This window comes from Diadema antillarum, unplaced genomic scaffold, assembly GCF_040938485.1.
Source record: "Diadema antillarum isolate AM-2024a unplaced genomic scaffold, OU_Dant_1.0 scf00000221, whole genome shotgun sequence".
Classification (NCBI taxonomy): Eukaryota; Metazoa; Echinodermata; class Echinoidea; order Diadematoida; family Diadematidae; genus Diadema; species Diadema antillarum.
The window spans coordinates 429,089-450,188 of record NW_027271110.1 but is presented as its reverse complement, the minus strand read 5'-3'; the positions used below and the strand labels follow the sequence as shown (position 1 = coordinate 450,188).

Below are 21,100 nucleotides of genomic sequence, written 5' to 3'. Positions count from 1 at the left end.
TTATAATGTTGGGGGCGAACATTGCCCGGGCGGTGGTTGGTCGCGGGATCTGATAGGAAGCGGTACTACGGTAGTGATGCGGAAGTGCGCAAAAACAAATCCTTGTGAAGTGACACAGGGTGCATAGTGTACGCACTACCACCGCAGGAATGTTAGCTATTGAATTTCACCGACCTGTCATTACTTCGTACAGTGAAGTAGTGTACGTCCGACTCTAAACCGTATTGAACTGCAGTGATTCGTTCAATGATATCTACCAGCCTTTCCTGTAACTCTTGTCCACTGGAGCTAGCTGGGATCTAACATCGTTAATAGTCAAGTTTGTCGAAATCCGCTTCGCCAGACATTTGCTCCCAAGTTTGGGAACACGGATCTGCTCACTTAATGGTGAGTTTTGTCGACGAAGATATCGGAGTTGACTAGACTATCTATCGGTGTGTGGTGTAAACTAAAGTGTGTAAAGTTTCGAAAATAAACGATAATGGATCTTTTGGAAGTTATCTCTCGTATAAATGTGTACTCGTACTTATCCTTCCTACTTGTATTTGACTAGGTAGCTGGGATAGAAATTGAAAACCTCAGGCTTCGAGAGGGCATTACTTTAAACAATTTGCCACACGCTTTATCTGATTTCAGGGCACCACTTCAATCCACTATTAAAGTAAGACGAGTCTTCCACTAGCATGACTTGGGTTTCCTATACTATATAATAGTGACACCTGTGTGGTGCTGTGGTAGATGGTGCATGGTGGAATTTAATGTCTGCGTTGTGCACACTGGGTCACAAATCATGAAAAGGCAGGATATGGCGGAGGAAGAGAACGCCATTAATAATGATTAGCATACTGAGCTTTGTAAAAGTTTAATGGAACAGCTGTGCGTGGTTTGTGTGTTCCTCACTTTAGAAGTGTGTCATTTGTTAATAGAACCGTATGGTGATCACTCTCGGGGAATAAATGCCAAGATTTTATATTTTTGTTTCTGGTGGCCTGCCTGCTGCACTAGTGCCAGCTGATGTAAAATTTACCAAAAAAAAAAAAAAAAAAAAAAAAAATTATTAACCCATTGAGGACTGAATGATTTTGCTACAACATGCATTTCCAATAGACCCCTGCCCGAGTATAACTCTGGACTCGTCTAGGGAAACTTTGAAACATATCTTTGATTAAGGGTGTTTTGTAAGTTTATGTAAGACACTATCAATGCTATTAGTGTACTACGTGACTCATGTGCATTTAAACTTGCCCAAAAGATCGGTCTGTATCTGGCCGTCAGGGATATGTTCCGTGGAGAGTGCGTCTGGCTTCATGGAATCCCTTCCGAACTAGCCTATATACGGAGGAGAGCTGATAAAGTCAAAAACTAAAAGACTCCTCCGAACAGACAGATTTTTCTGTCTAATTTAAACAATCAGCACAAAACGAGCAACTTGTCTATTTGACAGAAAAATCTGTCTGTCAGGAGGAGGTTTTTTTTAGCATTATTTTTTTGACATTGATGGCTCTCCTCCGTAGACAGGGGGGGATTCTGTGAAGCCAGATGTTCAATGTGTAGTCTCTGCAGAACATAGGCCTATCCCTGATGGCATAGACCAATCTTTCGGTCAACTCGTCTCTGTACAGACTCTAGCTTACTGATGTTTTTCTGAGTAGCAGGATCCCAAACACAGGAGGCATACTCAAGTGCTGGTCTTACAAATGCCTTGTACGCTCTTTCCTTGATCTTACTGGAACTTATTTTGAGGTTTCTTCTGAGGAAGCCCAGTGTTCTGGCTTGCTTTATTGTATCTGAGTAAGCTATGTCATGGTTGTTATATAACCTCGTCCCAAACTATTCTTGAGATATTAATATGAGATTCAACTAATAGACTCGTTGCAGAGGACCTATCCCGCAGTGCAGTGCATATTATTAAAGTGAGGCAGTCCTCAGGAATTTCAAAAAAATATGTTGTTGTTGGTACCTCCAATGAACTTTTTTCACCAAAAACAAACTTTCAAATCATCAAATAAGCTCATAAATTTTGATTGAAAAAGTGTGAATCTGCATGGTGAATATGCTAATGAGCAAGTCTTGGCGGAGAGTCAGACGTCACCGAGGCACAACTCTTCCCAGCCGTGTTTTGCTCGTCATGCGTACGCTCCCTAGTTATTTATAAATTCATGTTTACTCTTTATTTTTATATCAATTATATATATAAATAAGCTTCGAATATTTTGTTTGAAATAATAAAACCACATATGGTAGTGTCCCCCGTGTGTGGTTTAGGTCCTTCATCTAGCTCTCTCTGTTGTCCTTCTCAAAAGGTTTTTGTGGGTCTCATCCCTCTTCCTCTTCCCCTCTGGAGTCCAGAAGAGTGCTTTGTTGGTAACTGGACTACAATGTATTCCCAATGGGAAGGGCAAAAATAGCAAAATTCAAAGTAAAGACAATGCTCAGAAATTTTGTTTCCAATTGTATCTAGATGGATTGTTGTATATTTCATAGAAAAAAAACACTGAACTTTCTTTATTTTTGTTGTACACACTTTTAAAGTTGGAATAGTATTAATTGTGTTTACCTTAGATTTGACAATATCAAATGAAAAACAAATTTAGACAACTTATGTTTCTCTGCTATGTCTATACTTTGACGTTTATTTTTTCTTGTAATGCTTCAATAATCACATTTTATGAGCATTCAGTGACCCTCAGTATGATATTTTTTTGAGAAATCTTCAAAATCTACTGACAAAGTGATTTAATTCCATTACTATGAAATTGAAATATTAAAGTTCCCCCCTGAACAAACTAATCACTAATTTTGCAAAACATTTTTGAAGGTGGGATGGGATGGGGGATGGGATTTGCAGATTTGCAGGTCATTGATTCTCTACCCCCCCCCCCCATGGCACAATTATAGCTAACATGGTATCAAAAATATTGTAATCACCATTCATAGTTAAAAGTAAATATAAGAGAAGTATTCTCATGATCTGAGATTGATCAGGAAATTCACATTTTAAAAGTTCACCACAAGAAATGAACTGTAGTGAAAAATAAATATAAACCACCCCAAAATGAAATCTTTATGTGTTCCAGTCTTTCACACAGAAAAGAAAACTGGCAGCTGGTATCAAGGGAAAACATTCACCCACAAAGTTTGATATAGTTGTGATGTTTAGTGTAGACAGATATACTGTTCAGTGTGTCTTGTGGCATGAAATGAATTTTCTGTGAACAACTTAAAGGAGGCAATATTATTCCAGGAATTTATTCTTTATCACTCAGTTTTGTCATTTTGTACAGGGAATAATTTTACTCGTCAAATTTGATTAGCATTTCTGATAAATGGGAAAATACTTTTAACAAAGTTCCGTACAGTCCTATGTAAAAAACCTGCTATGCACAAGAAATTTTGTATTAGCAGTCATATAAAAAAAAAAATGCATAGCAAATTGCGATGCGATATTACACAGGAAAATTATTCCTTGTTGTAGTAAGTTGTACTGATTGTGTTTTCTCCAAGTTATGGGTGGGGAAGTTACAATGTACAGAGTGCAGACATTGGTATGGTATCCATACAGTTTGTGGCAGCGTGTGCTTCACTGTGAAGGGATATCCTCCTGGTGATAACGATTGTGGTTCTGTTTCCTCTGCCGTAGTATCCTTTCACAAACACCGCTCGTCAGTCGGTGAGGCCGCATATGTATAAAGGATGGATGATTCATGCCGCGGTATTTTAGCAAAACTCCCATTGTCCCAAATAAATCAAGAAACTGATCAAATTCGGCCGTGAGCGACCAAAGCCTGCGGAATCTCTCTGTGTTCACGATGTGTATACCTGCAGTTGTACGTGTACCAGGTGCGCTCTTACCAATCCACTTAAACATAGGCTTGCATTAATAGTGAAGTTTTGACAGAAACGCCACTTTATTTTGAGAGAAAATTTGAGTATATTTGGTAAAAGTGCAGTGCCACAGGGAGCTCAAATTTACAAGGTTGACACGACATTTTCTCCAACGACAATTGCTCTGGTCTTATTTTCTCCAAGGACTTAGGGTTTATTTTCTCCAAGGACTTAGGGTTAGGGTTACTGTTGTGATAGGGTTCTAGGTTTAGTTTGATGCGAGGATTAGGATCAGGGTTAGGGTTATGTTTGTTGATAGAATTTATATTTGGCGTAGCATGCAGGTATTTCATGGGAGCAATATTGTTGCAGGAGCAAATGCCATGGAACCCAATTTTGCTTTCGAATAAACAGTGACTATAAAAGTCAAAGAAACAGAGTGATTAAAGTTCATGAGACGTAAACTGAAATAAGAAAGATATATGGAATTGGTTGAAGTACATTGATCTGTACAATGTAGCTCACATTTTCACAACACTTGATATATTTTTTGTAGTCTCATAAGACCTCGCTAAGAACTACAGTTTTCAGAACGAAGGTTTTAAATGAATATGATGAGAGGAGGGAGGGAGGGGATCATGAAAATGTTTGCAGTATTATGGGATAGACATGATAACCAATTTTAGTGATAAACATTTAAATCCACCCTATTTGTACCATGTACATTCAAACATTTTAAATCAAGCCTGTATCAATGTGTCTATCTTAACTCTTTATGTGCCATGGTGGAAACCCCCTGTGTGCCACGTTATTCTGAGACACGAAGATAGTCATGCTTAGAGAAAGAATTCTGTTTTTCCAATCTGTATAACTTCTACAAATTTCTGTTAAGCTGGACATAATAGTGTGCAAAGTTAAAGAGGAATGCCAAACTTTGCTTCCATATACAATGTATAACAATTCTATTTTCAATTTTTCTTTTGAATTACCAGTTGCTACATTACTGTAAAGGAATGACTTTTGCACATAAAATAGTGACAGAAACTTAGTGTACATGCAAAATCTAGTTGGGAACACTGCTTGATAGTCATTCACCACATAGAATGCAAGCAGTATGTGAGAGGAACAAAAGCGCGTGAAACGCTTTGATTGTACTGCGGGATTAGCGATTTATCAATCGGTTTTGGCGGCTTTGTTTGTTGAGCAGAATATGCGAAGTTGGCACGCCGTCGAGTCAGACGTGCGAACGTGGCACATAAAGAGTTAATGTTGTATTGGAGAGCCGCCAAGTCTTTCTGATCCTGTAAGAGACTTTCTGAAAAATGAATATGAAATAAAATGTATTTTAAATGTCTATATGTGACCCACCACAACAAAAGGATCATAACGTCGCTGACGGCTGAGTCAAGAAAATCAAGTTTGAGGTCAGATCATCAAGATTGGTCAAAATGATCGGATTGCTCTTTATGGTATAATTTTGTAGTGTAATGTATCGTGTATCATCTGCCACAATTTCAAAGATCAAAGGAAAGGCAAGAAATCAGCGTTTTTCTGGGTCATGATTTTCTGACTTTCAACGGAACAGAAATGTGTCCAAAGATTTGGATTTAGCGTTGCAGCTAGTCTCTGCCCCTAGTAACGAGGGAGTGATCTTATTGGTCAGTGCGTGGCATCCTGGTTACTAGGGATTGGTTGTGTGTAGACCGCTGGGGTTAAGCTTGAATGAACATCGCGTAGGTTGCTGGGAGCATACCTTCTATTGTCAAGAGGTGAAAACGATCTTGCCTCCCCTTGATCATGATAGCGTTGGAAGGAAAACTTTGAAGGCGGTTTTCTCGAAACCCTGATTTCCTAAACCACTCAACATGTGCTAATAAATTCATTGATATCTCCGCAACCGAGTACTTTTAGGAGTGGTGTTATCAATTATATGAAAATAAAGTGGAAGGGTAAGAGAATAAGGTCATGTCATTTTCAGAAAATTGCCCTGTCCTGACTTTCGGATCGTATATTGTAGCGGGTCACATATATATGTCCTGACATGAGAATATTTCTACAAACCTGAGCTCTATTTTCAAAAATCATCTTGCATGATGTACATATTGAGATGCACAGTGAGAGACATGTATGTACAAGCATATATCTACCTGTGAGATGAGAGCTCTTTGGAGGAGTGCTGAGTTTGATATACAATGTGAGTGTTGATGGCCCTTGTCTAGATAAGTGATTTTAAGCTTATTGTCCCCGCCGAACGAGTTCGAGCAGGGGACTATGAAACGGGCTCCGTATGTGTGTGTGTCCGTGTGTCCGTCCGTGTGTCCGTCCGTCCGTCCGTGTGTCCGTCCGTCCGTCCGTGTGTCCGTCCGTGTGTGCGTCCGTGTGTGATCAAAATCTTCAATTTGCTACTTCTCTGTCATTTATGAGCCAATTTTGATTCTGTTTGCTTTATATGATAGCACTACATGGGAGCTTTGAAACTTCTACACAGAATTTCAGTCGTGACCGTTGACCTTGACCTTTGACCTATATTGTACATTTTGCTACAAAATGCTACTCCTTCGCCATTTCTAACCCGATTTCGATTCCGTTTGCTTTTGCTGATGGCACTAGGTGAGGGCTTCAAAACTTCTACACAGAATTTTGACCTTTGACTTCTTTGACCTTTGACCTTGATTTTTGACCTGTATCGTACATTTTGCTACAAAATGCTACTCCTTCGCCATTTCTAACCTGATTTCGATTCCGTTTGCTTTATGTGATGGCACTAGGTGAGGGCTTCAAAACTTCTACACAGAATTTTGACCTTTGACTTCTTTGACCTTTGACCTTGATTTTTTGACCTATATTGTACATTTTGCTACAAAATGCTACTCCTTCGCCATTTCTAACCCGATTTCGATTCCGTTTGCTTTATGTGATGGCACTAGGTGAGGGCTTCAACACTTCTACACAGAATTTTGACCTTTGACTTCTTTGACCTTTGACCTTGATTTTTTGACCTGTATTGTACATTTTGCTACAAAATGCTACTCCTTCGCCATTTCTAACCCGATTTCGATTCCGTTTGCTTTATGTGATGGCACTAGGTGAGGGCTTCAAAACTTCTACACAGAATTTTGACCTTTGACTTCTTTGACCTTTGACCTTGATTTTTTACCTATATTGTACATTGGCTACAAAATGCTACTCCTTCGCCATTTCTAACCGGATTTCGATTCCGTTTGCTTTATGTGATGGCACTAGGTGAGGGCTTCAAAACTTCTACACAGAATGTTGACCTTTGACTTCTTTGACCTTTGACCTTGATCTTTTGACCTATATAGTACATTTTGATACTAAATGCTACTTCCGGCGGGGACATATTTTACGCACCGCGTAATTTCTACTTTTCCTTGTCAGTTATGAAAGAGGTTGCTTTCAGACAGTGAATATTTGATGAAGAGAATCATTGTTGTGTGGTGAAATTCACTAGTAAGCATCATTCTTGTGTGGTGAAATTCACTAGTTAGTATCATCATTTTATGTGGTGAAATCCACCAGTTCAAAGAGAACAGAGTCCCTACATTGTTGATTCATTCAGTTATTTGAATTACTAAGAAAATTTACATTATATGCTTTAATAGCTGAATTTATGTCTTCAGAAATGAATTGTCCATCTCAATATGCAAGATGTCTTCAGAAATGAATGTTTGATCACATGAATTGAAGCTCTTTTCCGTTAAAATTATTGCTGTTGATTTTCACAGGTATAACCAAGGTAATTAAACAGAAATACATTGTACCTTCGTGACATACATGTAGAACAAATGAAAAACTGTTCAACACATCGGTCTACATCACGCGAGTTTCAAATTTCTTTTTCCTCTCCAAAAAACTTCCACATCTCATAACTTTTTTTTTGTGTCCAATCCCCCCCCCCCCCCTCGGAAAAAAAAAAAGAATTTCACTGATCTACTTTACTGTACTTTTCTGTTTTCATACAAAGCAAGTGATTTATCTAGATGGAATTTCCTTTTATACACAACACAAGTTTGTACAATGTTGTTTTTTAAAAAAAGATGTTCCTCTACAGACCACTCTTAACCCATTGAGAACAGGCTGATTTTGCTACCACACACATTTCCCATAGACACTTGCCTGAGTATACTTTGGACTCATCCTCAATGGGTTAAAATCCTGATGATAATGTAAAGGAATATGTTACCCATGTTGCTGAAAAAAAGTGTGTACAAGTATGCCACTAATTTAAAACATTTGTAATGCCAGTAGGCAAAAAAGGTAACATTATTTATGAAGATCCTTGCCACTGCAGGGATCAAAAAAGTCTACTACATCTATCTAACTTCAATAAATCGCATGCTCCTAAAACAAATTGTAATTCAAAAAGTGGGTTAAAGGGGATGGCTTGTAACTGATCAGTGGGAATCAGTGGGAATGCTGGGGGATGATTGTTCCAATTCTTGTGGGATTCATTTAAGAGCACATTACATATCTATTGTTCTGTGAAAATTATTTGCTTCAGAACGGTTTCATATTCAAGTAATGTGCAGTTCAATGCCCCGTCACTGTACAGGCATGCTAACCTGGAAACATTAAACTGCACATTACTTGAATATATAAGACCATTCTGAAGCAAATAATTTTCACACAACAATAGATATAAATGTACTCTTAAATGAATCCCACAAGGATTGGAACAATCATCACCCAGCATTCCCACTGATCAGTTACTAGCCATCCCCTTTAAGCATTTGTCATGATCCCATGTACATTGTGTTGTTGACGACCTACAACTTGTATAGAGTATAATGATGTTGTTTTTCTCACCATTTCACAATGAACAGGATACAGTACATCACGGAAGCATGTGAAACAAATCAACCATGGGAATTCATTGATGGCGGCGTCTGGTATTGGTGCGACTCTTCCACCATGCACAATGTCCAAGCTTTGTTATTTCCAGTTCTCGGAAGGAACTTTGTGACCAGTTGGTGAATAATAATTTTTTGCAGAAGAGGAAAATCAAGTTGCAAAGGCAATTTTGACTGATTTTTATGTGTGTGTGAACAAAAACTATTTCATCAAGACCGACAGACCGTTAATTTGTCTGCAATATGGTAGCAGTGTAGGACGTTATGTATGCAATGAGTCTGACTGACTATTGACTGCAGTCCAGCCAGGTTGTTTTGGCGCATTTTTGAGTGGAACACGTACTCTCTGTGGGATCTCGTGAATGTTACGTGAAGATGGGGCAAGCGCTGAGGAAGCTATTTCGGCGTGGAGACGACAGCGCGGGCCCGCCGAGGAAGTCAAACGATGTAGCTGCCCGCAAGATGAGGCCAGACAGAGAAACGCATTATCCGCAAACAAACCCCCCGCGTACTCCAAGGCAAGAAGATCCACCGCCCCCAGGTGAGAAGAAACTTGTAACCAAAGATGTTAAACATTTGAAGAGTTTTGTTGCAAAACGAGCTAATTCCATTCTTGTTAAGTTGAGATATTTGTGATTAAAGCTGCTAAAAATATTTTTAATCATATAAACTTCTAGAATATTCCTTGTTATGTCACAAATGAGGTATTACTGGAAAAGTTTAATTTTGTTTCAGCTGATGATTGACTTTGAAATGTTTGAAAATGGCGCTTAGCTCATTTTGCAACAACAAAAAAAACCTCTTCATTAGTAATCACCACCCATAGAGGGCAGACTATGTGATCATATTAAAGGAGATGTTGGCGTTTCCCTCTTGGTAATTGTGGACTATGGTTAGTGCTCCGCGAGCTCACCGTACTATTTTACAGGGGATACGGTGAGTCTACACTTCTTGTCTGCTAGCAAGGAGTGCTGCCCGCCATTTCTAAGAGGGACAAGATGACTCTCGTGCCTTAAAGGGGAAGTTTCCGTAAATACATTCGGGTTGAGTGAATGTAGCAACATATCTCAGTAGAAGGCGTCTGTGAAAGTTTGAGGAAAATCGGATATTGTGTTCAAAAGTTATGAATTTCTAAAGTTTTGGTGTTGCCATCACTGGGTTAGAAGACTACAACAGTCTGTGATGTCACTGTGATGTCTGTGATGTCACTGCTGAACAGTGATATACTGTGGAGAGAACAAAAATATCCAAAAGATACTGCAAAACTTCCTTTTTCCACCATAATGAAAGAGCCATTGACCTACCTCTTTTAGAAAGCAGGGGGAGTTACCCTTTAATGATATCAACAAGTCAAAGGAATGTATGCTTTTCTTTATTAAAAAAAAAATCAGATTTGTAAAATTCTCTTTATCTGCTTTATTGTACAGTGTATATGATGGTTTTGCAGTGATTCATAAGCTGTAAGTTGCATCTGATTGACAAATTGCCCTACATCGACGTTGCAAGGCAATTTGTCAATCAGTTGCATTGAAAAACATCTCGACGGAAGAATTTCATGAATTTGAAGCTGTAAGATGTAGTCTTCTCATCCAGCAGTAGCGGCACTAAATCTTTAAAAATTCATAACTTTTGAATGATAAATTAAGGCATAGAGTTAGAATGATTAAAGTCTTGCCATATGTTCTACAGTTTCATATATTTTCATTGTTTTCATAAAAATTGGAGGCAAAATTGATGTCATATGACCACAACTTTCTTGTTGGTTTGTAATGCTAAAAAAAAATCATTCAAATAGTTTTTTCTCAATGTAGCAGAGCTCTGCAATATCTTACCCCCTCAGAGCCATCTCATTTCCTGATACATTACCTTATATAAAAAAACCACAGTAGAGTGATGCAAATTTTGCATACTTTGCATACTTTAGTATTGACTTCAGATAAAAGAGCAAACTTGATGACATCATCCTCTGTATAAGTGTAGCTGCCCCTGTGCCAGGAATGACAGCATGTATGAAATGCTATGAGGGTTTTGTTTTGTTTTGTTTTTTGTGCTACTTTTTGTGCTAATTTAATAATAATTTGGTATGTTTTCTTGCTGGGAAGATGTACAGTTCAATATGCATTACCTATTAAGCAAGAGACTCTCTGAGAAACAAATTTTCTTGCTAGTAAAGTCACTTGTGAAATTGGTAATTTGCCAAGAAGGTGAATGTATAGAAATTTTAACTTATTTACTATTGATTTGCTTTTAGACCAATCCCCCCCCCCCAAAAAAAAAAAGAGAAAAAAAAAAGAGATGAAGATAAAACTGGCAAGGTAGAATCACTTTGAACAGCAGACATTTTTATTTCAGAAGAGCAGCTCTGTAAACATGAAACAGTTTGTAGCTCAGTCGAAGCCAGTCCATGAAAACTTTTAATAGCCAATCTACCCCCAGTGATTGTCACGCCAACACCGAAGATGCTACTCCATTGAATTGTTGGATTGAGGGATGGCTACTCATTCCAAGGAAGTGGTCAAATGCCAGCTCTAGAGCAGGAAAAGTGGTAATACCAGACCGCAGTTACATGTACCTTTGTACCTCCTTCTATCAACAAATAAAATACAGAAACGGGGAAAAAATTTGGCAACTACAAACTCTCAAAAAACAAAGATGTCCATAACAACATAACATCCTTGTCTTGTCCAAAGAATAGAAATAATTTCAAACAGCCAATCTCAAGGGGATCAGATCTATGAGGACTTGAGAACTCTGTTTGTGACCAGTAAGTGATGTTATCTCTGACAGTCTAACTTGAAGTCATGCTTGTAATATTGCGGAACATGTCGCCTCGAGACATAACCAGAGCAGTGATCTTATCGGGTCTGCTACATGGCGGAAGTTAGATACATACAGAGGTGACTGTACTCTGGTCATGTGACACTCGCAGCAGTTTAGCTGAGGCCCTCTAGATTGTAAAACCCCTTGGAACATACTTGGCACATGTGTTACATGTAGTGTTCGAAAGTCGCAAGTTTGTTGAAAATGGGATAGTGGAAAAAGCAGTCAAGGGAACTTTATTGTAGATCATAGAGATAAACACAGACATATATGATTAAGGTCCAAAAGGTTGATTGTACACCAGAGAACTGTTTAACGGCATCTCCACTGTATTCTGGTTGTGGTTTCAGAGCCTCTATAACATAGACAAAAGGGAAAGTTTATCAAAAGTCAGGCAGCAATGTGTGTGTGTGTGTTTTTTTTTTTAATACAATACAATACTTCAAATGCTCTTTCAGTGAGGCTTATAGAATACCCTTACAAAATTACAGTTCCAAAGGAAACATACACAGACAGGATGAAAACGAAAGAAATTACATGAATGTTTGTGTGCAGGGCAATGAAAGATTTAAATGTAGTAAACGTCATTATACATCCATAACTTTGCATAACATGGTTTCTACTGTACTAACAACCACTGTCTCGAAGGAGGTATGTGAAACTTTGGCAAGTCCATAATTATAGATAATGAAAATAAGATCTTATTTTATGTCAAGTTTTGATGAAACATTTACTATCCCATTGTGCACTTGAAATTAAACTTGCTCCTGAAGATGGCATATATGGTTTCTTTGGAATTTATACCAAGCCACCTAAAATGTCTTCCCTTATTTTTTTCCATGACAACTGAAATTATATTGATCAGAATTTTGTTGGATTCATCATGGAGTAGGTGTAAAAGGTGACAAAAGAATAGGTTAGATTCCAGGATATTTTAACTTGTGCAAATCTTGTATCTAAAACAAGGCTACCATAGATAAAATTCAAAGCTCATGTACAGTGTATGACACTTTGGAAGGTCAGTATTTTTTACCATTATCAAGTGACCTGGAAATACAGGCTTACTTTGAAAAGTTAAACTCATTTGTAGTTCTAGACGTCCTGTAGAGTTGGCAATGTTCAAGGAATTTTTGAATTAGATATCGATTGGTGATATTGTAGCATTCACGTCACTTTCATTTCAAATAAGCAGAGATAACAAATACAATGCATGCCATACTTAAAAAAGCAGGGGGAAATGAACAGAGAATTTGAGAAGACTCATTACAGTGGCTTTACAGAGCTGTGTGAAGAAAACAAAACCTCTGTAAATACTAGAATTACATAGTAACTGTAAAACAAGGAACGCTCGCGTGCATTTTAATTTCGCGAGAGCCAAGATGCTTGCAAAAGTTCTCGACATTATCTCGGTACTGAATGTTAGAGGCAACTTGTGAATATTTCATGCCACGAACAAGGTCGTCGACTCCAATTCACAGAAATTTCATGCTGCGAAAATATTGTGTTTTACAGTATTGTTTGTAGGCTACTTATAGACAGTCTACTGTTCACATTGTCTTAGAAAGTACAGGGAGAGGTCAAAGACCAAAAAGCTTTTATGATGCTGCAATGTACCATTGGGAGCAGTGATTTTAAAAGTGTTTGAGTTATCATATTTGATGCATATGTGTAGGTCAGTTGTATCACAAAACATCCTATCATATGACAATTTCACAATAAAACCTATTTAATATTTAAGGAGATATCACTATGTTTCTCACTAAACCATGACAGTAGACTGTTTATACTCAAATAATTTTATTAAAACAACTGTTCACTTTTTGTATCACTAACAGTGCTTAACATTAATCATCCTGATTCAAATTTTTACACTGGTTGTTTTTATCCCTAACTCACATTTTAGAACTATTTTAAAGCACTAAAGCTGGGTTTTTGTTTCAGATCTGCAAATGGTAAATAATGCCTTTAAGGACGAGTCCCGAGTATACTTGGGCAGGGGTCTACAATGGGAAATGTGCGTTATAGCAAAATCAGTCCATCCTCAACAGGTTGATAGCAGTATACATTCAAAACTTGTTTTGGACCGGTATCACAAATGTGTATCACATAAGCTGTGAGGATGGGAGCCTGATAAATTTGTTCTGTAGTAGATATAATGCATACACATCATAAATTCTCCTTTATTAAAATCTTTTTTAAAAGATTTGGGAGAATTATTGGGAAAACTTAGAGCTTTCCAATGATACATGGATATTTAATAGCTTCCAATTTGTTTTCTTGATCCTGTGGCATGCCACGAAAATGTATAGAAAGTTTATCATCAGATGAGACAAAGTTTTGAGAAATGAGATTGTTATACATATTAACCTTTTGAGGACGAACTGATTTTGCTACAACACGGATTTCCCTTAGATACCTGCCCGAGTATACTTGGGACTCATCCTCAACAGCTTAAGTTTCCAGAGCATGTAGGATTTGCTTAGATCTAAAGAGAGTAAGGAAGTAAGAACATTATCCAGCATGCTTTTGAAAAGTGAGTAAGTTTTTTTTTTTTAAATATTGTATTATATTTTGAAACATTGTACTGTTTTGAAACCTAGAATTGAGGTATGTACATGTATGTAGTTGTACATTGTATGTCACATGATATTGTACGTACAGTATGTATTCTATTTTTTAAAAGGGTTTAACTAATGTTAACTACATGTAGTTTTTCAAACTTCACCATTAATGTACATTCTCTCTGCTTTAAAAGTCTGAAAATTATCAGGGTAACAAAATGATGGTCACGTACCACACGTGAACTAGTATTTGATTGACAATGTGAACTTGAGAATTTTCATGGTTTGAGGAAAATTCATGAATCTTTAATTTCCTTATTAAGCTTTCAATTCAATATGAATAGAAATAATATGCAAACTGCCAATAATACAATGAAAGTAAGCCAAGCTCATCCAAATGTGTAGTGGCAATAATGTGCGTTTATTTTGTGTAAAAATGAGCTGGGTATCTATAATGTGTGCAGTGACGGGTATCGTAATAATCCTGGTTTTCAGACCAACTTGAGAAACAATGATGAAACTAGACACCGATGACATTTCGTTCAACAGCAATAACAGTTAATTTCACAATGCTTGGACCTCATTTTATCCCACTTTATTTTAAGTGCAGTGATTTGATGTTGATTTTGGCTCCATCGGATGGCGTGAATACATTTGTATGATGGGTTTGGCTGTCTTGCAATATTTTTCACTGAAGTGAATGTACATTGTATGTCTCCAGATTAGAAACTAAGTGCACTTGTTGAGTCCCCACTGAGAGGGAAATTCCATTCTGATAATAGTTGTATTGCTTTGTATGAAAACAGAATTTAATCAGAGAAGTAGATCATTGAAAATTGTGGGAAAAATTAGACATGCATATCGCATGTAACAGGAAAAAAATTAACCACGAATTGCAGAAGTTTAGAGAAAATGACAAATTGACAACTTTGTTATCTAGGTGTTGAGAAGGTCTTCAGTCAGTTTACACAAGAAATCATCAATTTTCATTTTTTTCCCAAGAAAAATTTTCTTAAGACCTGCACTGTGTATGTTGTTGCTATACATCAATATGAGTAATATGTGAAGAGTTTGTTTGCAGAAACCGATAAGTCAATTTTTGAAAATTTTGAAGTAGGGTCTCTGTTATAAAGTACAAAATAATACCTTTTAAATTATATATTGGTCACTACATATAAAGGTACATTTTTGAAGTTATTGTCAAAAGAAGCAAAAATTTTCTTATTATTCTCTTTATTTTTCTTGACCTTTAATCGCAAATATCTCCATTTGACAATTTTGGACTTTTCGGTTTTTGCAAACAAACTCTTCATGTTCTTGTGTAATACTTGTAGTTCTCTGGTGGATAAGTTTTGTCTATGTCCAAACATTTGAGAAAAATGAAAGTTAATAATGATTTTTTTTTTGTGTGTGTGTGTGTGAAACAAACAGAGGGCTGCTCAGTACTTACAAATTTGTAGATCATACAGAGTTCCCAATTTGTCTTACCATTTAAACTTAATTTTGTATCACTGCACTTTAATAGCAATGATGAATTTGCAATTGATCTCAATTTGATATGACTGAGATTTGGTGAATGTCTTTTTTATTAATTTGGTCTTCCTGTCTTTTCTAGCTGTGCCATGGAGGCCACAAGCGGAGCGCCATTTTGTGGCCCTGTACCCATTTGATGCCCGAAATGACGGTGACCTGTCCTTTGATAAAGGGGAGCTGCTGAAGGTATTCGACACAGAGTAAGTGACCGCTTGATTTGCTTCATATTTCACATTTTCATTACCTCTGACCAGGTGAAACAGTCCTTGCTGATTAATGTTGGTACCCTTCTAAATATTTTTTTTATACCCCAGCCAAACGAAGTTTGAAGGGGGTATATAGGAATCAGCGGACGGTCGGTCGGGCGGTTGGGCGGTCGGTTGGGCGGTCGGTCCGTTGCAAATCTTGCGTCGCGAACTACTTCCTCAGTTTTCAACCGATTCCCATAAAACTTGGCACAGATGTGTGCCTTGGGTTGTAGATGTGCAAGACGTATTTTTTACAGTACCCAAAAGTACGTTGCCATGGTAACGGCATATTATGGGCAAAAATGGGTACAAATCTTGCGTCGCGAACTCCTCCCACAGTTTTTGATCAATTTTTATGAAATTAGGTACAGATGTTCATCTGAATATGTTAATGTGCAAGACACATATTTCCGCAGTGGCAAAAAGTGCGTTGCCATGGTAACAGCATGTTATTGGTAAAATATAGGGCAAAATGCTTCATGGCAAAACTGCTTCATCAGTGTTCTTCCAATTCTCATGGAATTCATATTGAATGTTTGTCTTAGGATATAGGTCAGCATGACACATTTCTTGACAGTGACAAAAAGTATGTTGCCATGGTAACAGCTCACATATTATGAGCCAAAATGATGGAAAATTTTGTGTTGCAAACTACTTCCTCAGTTTTTGCCCAATTTCCATGAAACTTGGTACAGATGTGTGCCTTTGGTTGTAGATGTGCAAGACACATTTTTTGACAGTACCCGAAAGTACGTTGCCATGGTAACGGCATATTAATGGCAGAAGATCAAGGAAAGATCTTGCGGATTTAACTACTTCCTCAGTTTTTTTACCAAAGCTTATGAAATGTGGCACACACCTTGATCTTGGTGGGAAGATGTGGAAGACATATTTTTCGGACGTGTCGGAAGCTGCGTTGCCATGGTAACGGCATATAAATGGCAGAAGATCAAGGAAAGATCTTGCTAATTGAACTACTTCCTCTGTATTCGACTGAAGCTCATGAAATGTGGCACACACATTGGTCTTGGTGGGAAGATGTGCAAGACATATTTTTAGGACGTGTCGGAAGCTGCGTTGCCATGGTAACGCATATTAATGGCGGAAGATCAAGGAAAGATCTTGTGGATTGAACTACTTCCTCAGTTTTTGACAAAAGCTTATGAAATGTGGCACACACAATAGTCTTGGTGGGAAGATGTGCAAGACATATTTTTCAGATGTGTCGGAAGCTGCGTTGCCATGGTAACGGCATTTAAATGGCAGAAGATCAAGGAAAGATCATTCCTTGGGTAAGACTGTCGTCACGGGGCGGGGGTATTAATCACCTTAAGTGATATTTCTAGTTTTTTTTTTTGGGGGGGGGGGGTGGTCCTTGATTGGGAGACATGACATTTGCTCTTGTGACAATTACTCCAGGGGGTGTTTCATAAAGCTGTTCTTAAAGTTACGAATGACTTAAGAAACGACTGGTGATCAGTTCTTGTGCTGAATTATTGAAATTCTGATAAGTATAGCACATCAGAAGTGATCACCAGTCATTCGTAAGTCATTCGTAACTTTAAGAACAGCTTTAAGAAACACTAACAGGTAGGGTTAGGGTTAGGGTTGTGATAGGGTTTAAGGTTTAGTTTGATGTGAGGATTAGGATTAGGGTTTGGTTATGTTTGTAGATCGGTTTTATGTTTGGCTTTAGCGTGCAGATATTTCATTAGAGCAGTTGTCGCAGGAACAAATGTCATGAAACCCCTTGAATGGGAGTCGAGTAATTTCAGGTTTAAGTGAATTCATATTTACTTACATTTTGTGATCTGTCATATTTTTGCCTCATAGCCAAACAGATAACATCTGGACAACAAACTGAAGAGCAGATTGAGATGTCTGACCACACCCTCACTCATTATTACATCTAATGAGTCTTCGATTGGTGCCATTATAAGTTCATTTTATCCCCATAACTGTAATTCCCCTTCCACATCTTTTTTTCAGAACCAAGTAGCTGTAAATGAATTGTAAACAGTATATGGTGCATTGCTTCTGCTGCACAAACCACTTCCTACTATATTAAAATGAAACAGAAACTGAGAGAAAATGGATGGTTGGCTCACAACATTCTATTCAGGATTATTTATGTCAAAAGGAGCACAATGCTACTCCTTTACTGCGTGCAAACTTGCTGCAGGGTTGCTGTACAGTAGCTTTCATGCACATTTTCACATGGATAAAAACAGGAGAAAAAAACACATCTTGAAACAGATAGAGACAGGTTCTCTAAAGACTATACTGATGAAATGAATGTACTCTTACAGTATACTATTTGTCCTTGTTTTCATGTTTTCAAATTTTGAATTCTAATAAGAAAGGGTTACTCTGTCTGAAAATACACCAAACCCAAAGGCAGCTGGGTTTACCCATTATACCATTTTATAAGACTCTGTTTTAAAACTCTTTATGTGCCACGTTCGCATGCCCAACTCAGTCGACGGCGTGCCAACTTCGCGTATATAATACTCTCTGCTCAAACGCATAAACCCGCCCAAACTGATCGATAAATCGCCAAATGCCACAGTATACAATAAAAGCGTTCCTTTCACACATACGTTGTAGCTTGCAGTTTATGTAGTGAATGACCAGCAAGCAATGTTCCCAACTTGGATTCTGCGTTTAAATTTTTGGTTTCTTTCACTGTTTTGTGTGCAAAAGTTATGTCTTTACAATAAATGTATCTCTTAGTCATTTGAAAGAAAAACAATCATAGATTTGTCATACAGTTTACATCAAAGCGAAGCTTGGCATTTTCTCTACAACATTGCTCACTACATGTCAGAAATCTATAAAAGTTACATAGATTTGAGAAACAGAATGTTTTTCCCAAAGCATGGTGATGTTGCTGTCTCGTAATATGGCATACTGGGAGTTTACAACATGGTACCAGTACATAAAGAGTTGAGCAAGATCAAACCTTGTAACATTTTTTTGTTGGATTTATGATGCAGTGACACTTGCAGACAAAGATTCATTGAAAGTCATTCAATGTAGAGGACTTGGAATGATGTTTGTTTGTTTGTTTTATTTTTCCACCTGAGAAGATGGCTACATGTAGATAGCCCACGTTATTAGCTGCAATAGCTGGTCTTCCATGGGGTCCAGTTGGATGTGAGTTGGACCACTTCACCAGGTTATGTACCCTGCTGTTTGCAGTGAATGAATGAAGCAGGATCTTTTACGTCCATGAGTTGTTACTCTCTCAAACAATTACTCTAGACCTCCATTTTTGTCCAATCCAGGGGACAGAGTGTTTTGCCTCTTACTACAGGGGGCAGGACGATTACACACAACACAATTATTGCTCAGTTATAGACTTTGGAACTGAACCCGGGTCCTTTGGATTGGGAGGCAGATGCGCTGCCGACCGAGCCACGTCAACACCCATAGAAGGGTCATTCCATGGGGTTGGGCCTGCTCTAGATTTTCATGTTGTGCAGGGAATAAAAGTCATATTCTGAAAATTTTATCAAATAATTGCTTGTGGTTTGTGGTTATTCTTGGAGAGAGATGTGTGAAGAATTATTTGATGAATAAAAAACAAGCCTGTGTACAAATTTATTTTGTCTGTGACTGTTTCATTGTTGATGTCTCATGGTTTTTTTGTGGTACCAGTTGTGACAAAAATATATGCCATTTTCATGGCAATGTAATACAGAAATACACAACCTTTCAGCATTATGCCTATCATAATTAAGAGAGGCAAGGTGACTTCTACAAAGACTATAAGGCACATAAACATGTGTCACAAAATAAGAACACCAGAGCATCTTGAAGCAACCTCATACCGATGTTACAAACGAAGTCCGCGGCGATTTTTGTTGTAACATCGGTATTGCATGGTTTTACATACACTTATAATCATAATATGATCAGAAACTTGATTTCTATAATTAGACTCATATTTTAGGAGTATTATTGTCCAAAAATTAGCATCAAAAAGCTCCAAATAAAAGAGAAAACACAGAACATATTACCGTACTTCCGTCCAAAGTCCGGCCTCTTCGTGTAACATCGGATAAGAAAGTCGCGCTCGCGACAAAAAGAAGAGCTACTAACTTCAGCAATCGTATTTACGTCACTGGCAGTACTTCCCCAACGGCGGGAAGACCACTTACAGCCCGTTCACACCTACCTGGACGGCGCAAGACCCGTTTTTCTGCTGTAGTCCGTGTTACATCGGTACGTGAATTTTGATGTTTCCGATCGGGAATTTCAATGTTTCCGATGTCAATCAGTAAGCTTGTACGCTATTTTACGAAGTAAATAACTTTTGTCACATTTTGTAAACTGTATTGGAGGAAAAAAACGATATTAAAACCACTAAACTGGCCAAATATACGGTGGACGATGATGCTGTTAACTTGCTGTAGTCCCACATACTGAGATATTTGTTACTTGTTCATGTTTGTAATTGTGATCGCCAAATTTCCCCTTTTATGCCCGTCTCTGCAAAAGGAGCATGTGTCCCTCTCTTAGAAAACCGTACAAAAGTATGTCCAGTGTATCTTCACGGCAATATAACATTATTTTACCTCCCGATTCTTGTGAATTTTGGACCTTACTTATGTCATTCGTATCTACCAAGGAGACGTGCTGAACGTTAGTACGGTACTATGAAGTTGGAATACGTAGACGTCCAGACTGCGTCTGAGCTAAAGAAAGAGTTTGCCCAATTTTGTTGTTGATATTTTGGGAATTAAGAGCTGTTAGATTCTTTCTCTTGAACAGATTTACAATGTCAGTGTTTTCCTTTCAAGATTTCACTGACCTGTTAATAGTAGTGTTAGATGGCTTTACGGTGCTCTGATGAAGCAGTACATGGGTTCACCGTTTCCATTCCACGTTCACCCACTGTAAAGTCTCAAAGCTAAAATGCCAGTTTCGTATTCATTTTGGGTAGGTAATTGGTAGGAAATAGTTCCATATGTACCGCAATCAAAATTGGCATTTTATAATATTGGTCTATCCTATCCTAAAAAGAGGGCAAAAATTTTGAATTTGATGGGGATTGAGTACCGTAAAAAAAAAGAAGGGGGCCTAGTATTTTGTTTGAGGTCTATTTGGAATAGGACCGTAACCGTAAACCTAACCCTATCCCTAACCCTAGCCATGACACTGGGGGCAGCGCCCTGCCCTTGGCCTTGCTAGCTTACATAGATGTGAAAAAAAAAAATTAGCGTAGAATATTAAAATG

The 21,100-nt window shown here is 37.9% G+C and overlaps 1 protein-coding gene across 1 annotated transcript in view; it reads left to right on the top strand.

Annotated features, from left to right (window-relative positions):
* The first annotated feature begins 229 nt into the window (after window positions 1-229).
* The window catches only part of LOC139724569 (tyrosine-protein kinase STK-like), a 54,431-nt gene continuing 33,560 nt past the window's right edge, over window positions 230-21,100 (top strand). Inside the window, exons 1-3 of the mRNA XM_071635701.1 lie at window positions 230-387; window positions 8,670-9,237; window positions 15,693-15,810. Coding sequence (XP_071491802.1) covers window positions 9,072-9,237; window positions 15,693-15,810 — 284 coding nt within the window. The 5' untranslated portion in view covers window positions 230-387; window positions 8,670-9,071. The remainder of the gene's footprint in view (window positions 388-8,669; window positions 9,238-15,692; window positions 15,811-21,100) is intronic.